Source organism: Salvelinus sp. IW2-2015, linkage group LG20, assembly GCF_002910315.2.
Source record: "Salvelinus sp. IW2-2015 linkage group LG20, ASM291031v2, whole genome shotgun sequence".
Lineage (NCBI taxonomy): Eukaryota > Metazoa > Chordata > Actinopteri > Salmoniformes > Salmonidae > Salvelinus > Salvelinus sp. IW2-2015.
In genome coordinates this window covers 12,816,475-12,827,956 of record NC_036860.1, presented here as the reverse complement: position 1 = coordinate 12,827,956, position 11,482 = coordinate 12,816,475, and the positions used below count along the sequence as shown (strand labels likewise).

At 42.3% G+C, this 11,482-nt stretch overlaps 1 protein-coding gene across 1 annotated transcript in view; it reads right to left on the bottom strand.

The window, feature by feature from the left end:
* stxbp2 (syntaxin binding protein 2) overlaps window positions 1-11,482 on the bottom strand; it is a 32,418-nt gene that overhangs the window by 20,417 nt on the left and 519 nt on the right. Inside the window, exons 2-16 of the mRNA XM_024011473.2 lie at window positions 10,268-10,317; window positions 10,087-10,168; window positions 9,637-9,713; window positions 9,420-9,495; window positions 9,101-9,204; window positions 8,736-8,884; window positions 8,337-8,421; window positions 7,335-7,465; window positions 6,850-6,957; window positions 6,501-6,624; window positions 4,298-4,378; window positions 2,719-2,860; window positions 2,145-2,251; window positions 1,908-2,006; window positions 105-190 (exon numbers count right to left, since the gene is read on the bottom strand). Coding sequence (XP_023867241.1) covers window positions 105-190; window positions 1,908-2,006; window positions 2,145-2,251; window positions 2,719-2,860; window positions 4,298-4,378; window positions 6,501-6,624; window positions 6,850-6,957; window positions 7,335-7,465; window positions 8,337-8,421; window positions 8,736-8,884; window positions 9,101-9,204; window positions 9,420-9,495; window positions 9,637-9,713; window positions 10,087-10,168; window positions 10,268-10,317 — 1,501 coding nt within the window. The remainder of the gene's footprint in view (window positions 1-104; window positions 191-1,907; window positions 2,007-2,144; window positions 2,252-2,718; window positions 2,861-4,297; window positions 4,379-6,500; window positions 6,625-6,849; window positions 6,958-7,334; window positions 7,466-8,336; window positions 8,422-8,735; window positions 8,885-9,100; window positions 9,205-9,419; window positions 9,496-9,636; window positions 9,714-10,086; window positions 10,169-10,267; window positions 10,318-11,482) is intronic.

Sequence of the window (11,482 nt, the reverse complement as noted above, 5' to 3'; positions counted from 1 at the left end):
GTATGTGACCCTGGTTATCCATCTGCCTCCGATAAGGCCATGCCCCTTCTCTGTCCCCAGACCGGCTCCACCCCTCCCCCCCGTGGTGTATAGAGTATACACACCTGACAGTCGTCTGCATGGTGTTGATGGGGGCAGGCTCAGAGATGAATGGCCACTGCTTCCGGTCCAGCTTGTCCTCTATGGCATTCTGGAAAAATAGACAGACATGGTTGGTCAGACTTGGAATTTTTGGATGACAGTAATTGGCTAGTCAAATGCCTCACAATAGTCCCAGTCGGTATTCATGTAATAAGGAATTCCTCTCGACCACGCCCACAAGTTGGGGAAAACCAACATTATTTCCTGTTGATCCACATTGTAAGAGGCGACTTCATCATAGATTTTTTGTTGTTATACAGAAACAACAAAACATGCAGAAAAGCTGCTGTGTTGTTCAATGTACATGTAGCCAGGTCAAAAATACTGACCTATGGTTTGCAGGGCTCCCACATTGGGAAACAGAGCCTGTGAGAAGAGCCCTGTGGCTTCAGGCTATTCGGTGTGGGAGAGTGAGAAATGGGGGGCGCGGTGTCCAAGTAGAGTACACGTAACTATGTGTGTGGAAAACATCATCACAGGTAAGACATTTAACTTGTTTAGTACAGTCCGTTTGGAACTCTACTCTCTACTCACTACTCGTATAGTCCGYTTGTTTGTGTTGTTGGTCTTGGCTAGCTTAATGTTCCGGTCGGTAGGTAGCACTCACTCAAGTGGCTGCTAGCTAGCATCGTCATGACAGAAAAGGGGGATCTGGGAAGCCTAAACGTTTTTCTAAGTCGTGAGAAGGCCAGAGAGCAGGCAATGTTGAAAAGTAATCTTTATACATGTACTTTTCTTAAAATGTAGTTTTGTAATTGACTAAAACAAGGGAATTGTGGTTGAAAAAGGTCAAGTTTTTGCTGTGAGCCACTGGGGTAAGCACAGGTTGTCTTCCCCACAGACGGGCAGGGTCGTGCCTCTCTATCTAATACCGACTGGGTCTATATCAGGAAGCCATTGCGAGTGTACCCATGAGTTTACCAGTCAATTTGCCAGGGTTATAGGTTCCAAGCCACTTCTATTCATTCTATTTCTATGTGTGCTGCTRCATTGTGGGCGGTGTTTTTGTTGCTTGTTTCAACAAGGAGCAACAAAGTTTAATCACTTTGTTTAGAGTCCATGTTACCGCCGAAACGGACTCAACTGCACTAATGGCCGACCGTCCTGTCGTCAGTCAGCTGTTGACGGCTCCACCTGTACCCAAATACCTGAGACCCGATCCAGAATTCAAAAAAATGTCACGGGTCTTATCTGATATTATTGTCAAGGGTATATGGGGCTGCTGGAAGCCTAGTGGTTAGAGCGTTGGGCCAGTAACCGAAAGGTTTCTAGATCGAATCCCCGAGCTGACAAGGTAAAAATCTGTCGTTCTGCCCCTGAACAAGGCAGTTAGCCCACTGTTCCTAGGCAGTCATTCTAAATAAGAATGTTTTCTTAACTGACTTGCCTAGTTAAATAAAATACATAGCACGAGTCTGCTTGGTGATCCTCCCTTACTCTCACAGTACACAAACAGTACGGTCCCTGCTAGAGCAGCACCTCTCTCTCTCTCATGCTTTATCAGCTCCGGTTAATAAAAAAAATCTTAAAAATGTACTTTTCTGCTGCTTCCTGCACTCGGATCGGACCTGGATCTGACCAAGTCTATATGGAACGGGTCTAGTTGTCCCGGGTCAGTTCGTGAAAGGGTCTCTATATATATATATATATATTTTTTTTTTTAAATGTATGTACGCATATCGGGTCTGGGTGGGAAAGCCCAGGCCCATTTCAAAGCAGGTCCAACTTCCTCAAACCACACTGTCTATCCTTCTCCTCCTCCATACCTCCATCACGTCTTTGATGGTGGGTGTCCATCGGGAGAGCTGGTACGTGCTCTCCTTGCGCTCTTTCTTCTCAGGCAGTGTTTTCCCTGCATTGAGAGCCTGAAACACAACATTTCACATCCTTCAAAATATAACAAGCGGAAAAAAGGCTTCACTGTAAAGAGAGGCATTTGTTCAGCCCAAAAACGTGAGAGAGAGAGAGTGGCGGAGAGACCGGAGAGACAGAGCCCTACTGACCCCAGCGATGACAGGACAGCCCAGGTGCTGTAGGTTGGTGATGATGTTGCTGTTTGCCTGCACGTTGGCATGCTGGATTAACTTGGTCARGTTCTCCTCTCCAATGCCTGTGTGTGAGGAGACCACCGTTATACAGAGTAGAGCTGGAAAACGTGATGAGTGACGACTCATCAAGTTAGCCTAATCAAAACTGCTTCCTTAGCTAGCCTGTTGTCATCCCCCGAGTATCAACAGTAACCACATCATATATCCTTAGAGAGACCATCATTATTTACAGAGTAGAGCCAAGCGCTCAACTTAAAGACCACCATCTGCTCCTCAGGCCAACATCCACAAATATATACACACACACACCAAAGAAATGTGATCAAGTCAATCTTATAGAGCTGTTCAGGAAAACTACCATTTCATTTCAATAGCAGTCAGGTGGAGAGTACGGTGTCCTATCATATTAGAAACGCTCATATTGCTGTACCTGCTGTGTGTGTGTGTGTGTGTGTGTGTGTCTTGACCATGCATTGACAGAAAGCAGACACATTGGGATCATGCAGCCAGTGCCATTCTGTTGACCTACCCTTCTTCTTGTGGAAGACATAGAGCAGTATGATGCGGATCTTGTCATAGGGGTCGATGTCGGTGTTGAGGAGTACAGGGACGATGCTCTTCATGGCATCCTTCAGGGGTTCCCCATCTACATCAGTCCCCATGGCCAGGTCCTGGGAAACATACGGGGGAAAACAACAAATCGACAACACCACTCAGAGAATGATGCATTTAGGTCCCCCCCCCATCTGCATCAGTCACACATCAGTGCATTAACACTGCAGATCCTAGTCCCACAATCAGACCCGGATTACCTCACTCCTGGACATGCTGGGTACGTCTCAAATGATCCACCACTAAACCTACCATGTTAAAGACTAGGAAACAAACCCGAGCGGCGCTATTAGAATCATTAAGATCAAAACAATGCATGCTCTCCTCCCTATGTTTTAGATGTGGCTCAGATGAAGGAACATTCCTCCATTCCACTTGGCAGTGTTCAAAACTACACGGTTTCTGGCAGGGGGTATGCGATACCATATCCTCAATTCACGGGGTTGCATTCCCTTTAGACCCGGAGGTCTGTCTACTGGGCAACTTTACTAACTCCAATCTTAGGCAAAGCCATACTATAAAGCTAACAGAAATATTGCTAGCGATTGCCAAGAAATGTATTGCCTTGAAATGGAAATTGGATTCCYCCCTGCCAGTTRCAATGTGGCTATCRGAAGTTAATAGTTGTATCCCACTGGAGAAAATCACTTACYGCTTGAGGAATAAGTTAGACATTTTACAGAATTTGGCAACCTTTTGACTATATAGAGAATCTCCCCCCACATCACATTGATTGAATCTCTATATAATCCTTATATAATGTTTCACACGTAATGTATAATATGTAGCCTACGGCAGGTGACCATATGATCCAATGTCTCATTATAAAAAAATGTATTGTATGTTTGTATATATAATTATATATATATATTTTTTTTTACKCTCGTCTGTTACTGTCACTTTGTCCTATTGTTGTCTAATATCTTTTCTCTTTTGTTTTGAATGTTCTTAAATTGGAAAATGGAAAAATAAAATATAAAAAAACAAACAATGCATGCATCCCAAATGGAACGCTATTAGTAATGCACTAAATAGGGACTCGGGTGCCATTTGGCACGGGGTAAATGTGTTGAGGGAGAAAGTAGGAGCTGTTCTGGGAACCAGGAAGGGAAAGGGGTTCTAGTCTGAGATGTACGATGTCTTATGGTGTAAGATTTCTGGATGGATGTAGTAATAACAGCCTGGCAACATTAATGGTCTTTAAAAGACTAGGTATGACATGACAACAGCTTCCTGTGCATTACTGTAGGTTCAGAGAGGGACACTTGATAGAGATGTGCGACACGTCTCGTCTCAAGCCCTTTACACAACATTAGTGAAGTGGATGCCCACTAGGACGCCAGACAGCGTCACACTATGGTAGCGTGTCAAATGGCACCCTATTCCCTAAATAGTGCACTACTTGTGATCAGATCCCTATGGGTCTTAGTCAAAAGTAGTGCACTATATAGAGTATAGGGTGCCATTTGGGACTTCTGTTTTGTAGCAACACTGACCTGTTCCACCTCACATAGCTTGTCCACCGAGGCTTTGAATTTCTTCATGCAGGCCTCAGCCAGGTGCAGGTGAGTGGAGTACTGCAAATCAAAAGAAATACATTACTTATTAACTTCTAAAAGTTGATGTCATCACAAAACACTATCATGATACTCCACTTTGTTGTTACAGCCTRAATTCAAAATGGATTAAATTGCAGTTCTCACCCATCTACACACTACCCMATAATGACACAATCAAAATGTTTTTAAGAACTGTTTAATTTTGGAGGGAAAATTAAATACATTCACACCCGAGTCAATACTTTGTAGAAGCACCTTTAGCAGTGATTATAGAGCTCTGAGTCTTTCTGGGTAAGTCTCAAAGAGCTTTCCACAMATGGATTGCRCAACATTTGCCCATTCTTTTCTAAATTCTTTAAGTCCTGTCAAATTGATTGTTGATCATTGCTAGACAACCATTTTCAGGTCTTAACATAGATTTTCAAGTAGATTTAAGTCAAAACTGGAACTCAGCCACTCAGGAACATTCACTGTCTTCTTGRTAAGCAACTCCTGTGTAGATTTGGACTTGTGTTTTAGGTTATTGTTCTGCTGAAAGGTGAATTCATCTACCAGTGTCTCGTGGAAAGCAGACCAAACCAGCTTTTCCTCTAGGATTTTGCCTGTGCTTAGCACCATTCCATTAATTTTTTTATCCTGAAAAATTCCACAGTCCTTAAAGATGTGGCAGGTAGCCTAGTGGTTACAGCGTTGGACTAGTAACCGAAAGATTGCTGAATCGAATCACCGAGCTGACAAGGCAAAAATCTGTCGTTCTGCCCCTAAATAAGGCAGTTAACCCAATGTTCCCCAGTAGGCAGTCATTGTAAATAMGAATTTGTTCTTAACTGACTTGCCTAGTTAAATAAAGGTTACACACAAAGATTACAAGCATACCCATAACATGATGCAGCCACCACTATGCTTGAAAATATGGAGAGTGGTACTCACTAATGTTTTATATTGTATTTTCCCCAAACATAACACTTTGTATTCAGGACAAAAAGGTAATTGGTTTGCCAATTTTTTTGCAGTAATAATTTACTGTCTTGTTCCAAACAGGRTGCATGTTTTGGAATATTTTTATTCTGTACAGGCTTCCTTCATTTCACTCGGTCAATTAGGTTAGTATAGTGGAGTTAACTACAATGTTGTTGATCCATCCCTAGTTTTCCTATAACAGCCATTAAACTCTGTAACATGGTGAAATCTCTGAGCAGTTTCCTTCCTCTCCGGCAACTGAGTTAGAAAGGACGCCTGTATKTTAATTAATTAATAAMCACCATGCTCAAAGGGATATTCAGTGTCTGTATTTTTATTAACCCATCTACCAATAGGTGGCCATTCTTATGCAAGGCATTGGATAACTTCCCTGATCTTTGTGGTTGAATCTGTGTTTGAAATTCACTGCTCGACTGATAATTGTATGTGTGAGGTACAGAGATGAGGTAGTCATTCAAAAATCATGATAAACACCATTACACACAGTGAATCCATGCAACTTATTATGTGACTTAAGCAAATGTTTACTCCTGAACGTATTTAGGCTTGCCATAACCAAAGGGTTGAATTCTTATTGACTTAAGACATTTCAGCTTCCATTATTAAGTAATTTGTAAAAGTTTCTAAAAAACATAATTCCACTTTGACATTGTGGTATTGTGTGTAGGCCAGTGACCCCAGAAAATCTCAATTTAATTCATTTTAAATTCAGGCTGTAACACAATTTTTKGGGGAAAAAGTCAAGGAGCRTGAATACTTTCTGAAGGCACAGTAGAATGAAAAAATGTATTGGGCATGCATTATAAGTGGCCTGCTACACCGGATGCGCAACATTTGCAGAGGGTAATACGCTCCTATTAATTTCAATTAAATCAGGCTCACGCCCCTTGAGTGTAAAATGCACTTTATTTTTTTATTTTTGCGTGCAGCTCACTCCTGAGAACAATAGGATAAAGTAACTTGCACTAAGCTTTCAGCGTAGCAGGTAAAAATCCTACTGTCTGCTAGTATGGACATTGGAACACGGCCCGTGTCTTTGCCAAATGTGAATAGAACATGTGTTGACATTTAGGCTGACAGTATGTGATCACTGGAGAGACATGAATGCCAGCCTCAACCAATCAACTGATTTTTAGATGGAAAGACAAGGAATACCCACCAAGCTGAGCTCCTTCTGGTACTGTGGCATCTTCTTAAGCATCTGAGACAGGTCTTTGATGTTGGCCTTATCAGTGGACATCCTCTTGCTCTCGCAGAACACACGCAGCAGCTCCGTCACTTTCCTGAAACACGAACAAAGAGCATCAACATCTGAACCCAGCGCTGGCTTCAATTCAGTGTTCAATTCAAGAAAGAGAATTCATGATATGAATTTTCACAATTCACTTCCTGAATACAACACTCGTAACTTACCTCCATCAACTCTGGATCATGTCATCYCTTATTAGTTGAGGTTAGATGAATTAAAAACACTAGTCGTATGTGATCTTGATGAGCGTGTGTCTTACTTGGTGACGTCGGCTATGTGCATGTGTCTCAGCTGGACCCACAGATCATCGTCTTCGTCCAGGAGAACCTCCTTCTCCTTCGAGTCCCCGATCCCAGTCGTCTGATATCTACAACACACAATAACACAGGGATCGTTTGATAACTAGAACACACAAAATAACAACCGTTATACAGGGATAACAGATACCTTCTTCTACTCATGGTATGATATGTAACTATACATTAGTACTATATATAGCTACATTAAAAAAAAAAAATAATAATAATAATAATATGGTGGGAGAAAGGTTATACTCCTAACCTGTAAAACGACTAACCAAAATGCAAAACTGACCCTTAACCTTAAGCTAATCTTAACCAATTCTGAAATGAAGTATCGTTTTGCAGGTCAGGAGTGTCTGTATAGCATTTTCCATATGGTCATCATGGGCCTTGGTCAAAAGTAGTGCAGTATATTGGGAACAGGTTGCCAAACTAAGCCTACTTGTAGATGTCCTGTTTGATGTCCAAAAGGTCATAGACCATGGCCTGGAAAGTCAGCTCATGAAGAATGGGAGAGATAGGGTCAAAGCCACGGTCCACAATCAACAGCTGTGACCTGGCCTTGTCAGGACCCTGAAAACGCATGAGACATCTCATGTCAGGGCAAGAAATTATACCTAAAAATGTCACTTTTTAATTACCAGTTAACTCCTTCAATGCAGACAGGGCATATTGTTATATATCAAATATATTGTCTCTAGCTATACAATAGAATGTCAGGAATGCTTTTGGGTAACAGGATTTACCAACAAGTCACCTACTCAGTGCCACCATCAGACTTGACCACATTCAGAAGAGTTTTTTTTACKCCAGCCTTTCACACATTCAATTTTTTCTAAAAGTACAACCACAAAAAACAAGAAAATATCTCTGCCATGTGTATTCTAATACCCTTTTCACACTGTACTGCGCTGGCCTGCTTATGCACACACCACAGTGGATATTTTGTTGTGAAAAACACATATCCGAGCCAGCACAGTACGGTTCTGATAGTGTGAAAATGGTATTACTGTGCTGGGTACTGAGGCAGAGAGACCATGGAGAAGATAACAGCAGAAAGGTAAATTATATCAAATGAATACATGCCTTCAGAAGTCCAACACAGGCTTAAGGAAATGCCAGCTAGGAAAGACAGAAAAGGAGAGAAAAGTAGCCGAGCAACAGAGAGTGTGAAATATAACTTACAGGAAATCAAGTGAGAAAGTAGAAGTAGCTATGAGAGACTCCGATAGATGTAACACTTTCAAAATGCTTCAATAATCATAGCATAAGCCTAGTATCATAAAGACAAAGCATTTGATGGTGCCCGATAGAAGTCATTCAATGCAGTGTATTTTCAGGGAGTGAACGGTCATTGAGCCAAGCAGACATGGTACTATTAGTACTGTAAAGAAGTGTTGTGTATTGCGAGAGGTGGTGAGGCGTTGGGGTCTCCTCTCCTCACCTCTCCCATGCTGGGGTTGTCTGCTTTATGGGCGTTCAGACGCTGATACACCTCCTCAGCCAGTCTGGCATTCTCCTCAGGACCGCTATGGTAGAGGGAGGGAGAGAACGAGAGAGAGAGGGGTGACTTGCGACTGAACTAGCACAGACACAGATGTGCAAAAAGACCATTGAAGACAGGCTCTGTATGCAAGACATGTGTGATGAGCTTTGAAAAAGACATTGAAAAGTGTCAATTCGCGATCCATTTGGGGTGTTGCTACCTTCGTCCACTATTGGAGGACTAAAAGTATCCATTTACTCAGATGAACATCCAATTCCCACTGAAACCTCTGGTAGCACTTGTATGCCTGTATTTATGAGACCTGTCTGTAAGTTAGGGTATGGTGTGTATAGGTACCTGCGGTAGCGGATGGCAGGGTACTCCTTCAGGGTGTCACAGAGGGTGGCGATCTGCTCTGCCAGAGTCTCCATCATTCTGTCTTTATTCCCCTCTCCAACTGGACTGTAGAACGAGTGCAGGGAGCTGGGATCGTCCAGGGAAAATACCTAGAATAGAGAAGGGAGAGGAATGGCGTGAGGGAGAGAGAGCGAGAGACGACAATTACTGGGCATTTTCACTGGATACTCCTTAGAGCGATCAAACTACCAGAAAATGTGTTGTTTTCAATGGGAGGCGGCAATATGAGACTTTTGCCAATTTGGCCATGCGACCAGAGTTGAGCAAAGTTCAAAGAAGGTGCTGTAGGGTAGGTAGGTACCCACCTGGGACTCATATGGCAGGAAAGCCACGTTGATCTCCTTCAGAGTCTTGATGACTCTGGCAACTCTGGACCTCCCAATCTCAGCAAAAAGAGCATCTGGGCAGTCTGCAKGATAGGTGATTGTCACAAAACCAACAGTTATTTTGTATTATTAAACAAAATATTCCTGCTTTTTGTCATTTTGCGAGGTTAATCTCAATTAGATTTAGAATCTCCTTTCAAGAGAGACATGACCAGAAGGATACCACATTTTTTTGTATCAGACAAGGGAAGAGTACATTTTTGAAGTTTTTATAACACTTTAAAACAAATGGTCTTACTGTCTGTGAAGAAGATGTGCGCCGCTTTGTAGGTGAAAGCAATCTCTTTGAAGTCATTGATGAGAGCACGAACCGACTGAGAACATCCGCACACACACACAGGTGAGAGAGAGAAAAAGAGGAAGATGAAGAGTGTAAGATTGCTTTACAGCAGTACAGGATATGGCAGTTGATGACATAGTGAAAGGGGGAATGGCAGGGGAAACACACTTCTCACCTTCTCTGAAGGAGAGATCAGATAAATGGCCTCCAGGCTAGAGATGGGTTCCCTGCGCTTGTTGATGTCCTCCACAACTAGGGGAGGAAAAGGAAGATCAGTTAGTGACTGTACAATCCTAACTGAAGAACGCCTCCACAGACACTCACTTCCTCATACTATGACCCATACCTGGGTTCAAATAGTATTTACTTCTTTCAAATAGCGTTTAATTGAGCCTGTCTCAAGTGCCAGGTGGGAGGGGTTGGGTTTGTACTTTTGGAACTATTGGTACCATTGCACCAGACAAGCTCAGTTGAGCGCAGCTTAAGTATTTGAAAGAAAACAAATACTGTTTGAACCCAGGTCTACTCTGAACCTAGTTTAGAATGATGTGTCCCTTGATCTAATAAATTGTTATTGACAAATACAAGTAGCCTAGCCCACTGGCCATCCCATCCCAACACTTACTAGTCACCCCCTCTGCCATGATATCTGACATCTTGCAGCAGGAGGACAGGATTCGCATGCTGATGTGGTCCACAATGAGCACCTGGACAAACAGATTGGTAAAAATCCAATTGATCATTAGACATTATGTCTTTTGACATGGACCTTTTCAGAGCAACTCGCAAAACATTTTTTACAATACCTTCCATTCTCCATCCTTCTTCACACTTTTGATAACTCCATTCAGGATTTCTTAAGAGATGAGGAAAGACAGACAGAGGAAGTATGAAATATTACAGTAACAAAACTGAAATGTGTCCAATAACTCAGAATGAGTAGAGCTGTTTATTTTATATTTAGTTTACCTGGGGGGGGTCAATTAAGAACAAATTATTATTTACAATGATGGCCTGGCAAGAGGCAAAACATTTGGAAATAGACAACAGTAGTCTAGGTTCTGTAATCAGTATTTTTTCTCCTGGTTCCATATTTGACAGAGATCTCTTAAAGTTGACCCAATTTATCTATGTTTTTTCAGGTGGCGTTTGGTAGCCAGTGTCAAACAGTAACTAATTGGGTCGTAAAAGGCAAAGGAACAAACTTACACAGGTAGTAGGTACACATCGTCTTCCTTCACGTGTACRGTTGATCACAAGGCAGCCCACAATCAACTAGCTACACCCAACTTGACCTATTGTTCCCATCATAGCTTCCATAATAAAGTAAGCAAAACACAAGGGAACGCTGTAAAAATATGACCCAGGATGAAAGCCTCACGCCCAAACCTCCCCGGCCTCCTGACCAAAGCATTCAATGCTTCCTTCAATACTCCCCACTTGGTAAACAGTTCGATCACATCATWAAAAAAAMACGGGTACATCTTGAGCACTGATCCACAACTGGAAAAGACGTTTAAAGAACCCCCGCGGGTAGTCTTCAGACGCGCTCCCAACATCAGTCAAATGTTGGTGAGGTCTGACATTCCACCGGTGCCACGTAGTACCCTTCTAGACAATGTGGTGGTTCTTCACAACATTAGCTCTTTGAGATACATTGCCATCGAACATGTTAAGACTCCTAGGAGGGGGGAGATRCTGATAATCTATTATTGAGAAGATAATTGTATTGGATCCACCGTTTGTGTACCATGTCTCTTAGAGGTCTGAACCAGGAGTTTGATATCAGACCATTTCTTCTTGACTTCCAAGTCACYGACTTGGTCATTTTGTAAATATATATTATTTTTTGGAACTACGACATGTACCCATCTCATTGTTATAAAATTATTAGAGATAAACTAATMTTTTTTGTATCCACCATGCGTCATGTCCGCAATGGTCACGTGAGGTGAGATGTGTATATTTTGRTATGTGTGCACTGTATGTTTGACCTGACGAAGATCCGTTTCGGATCGAAA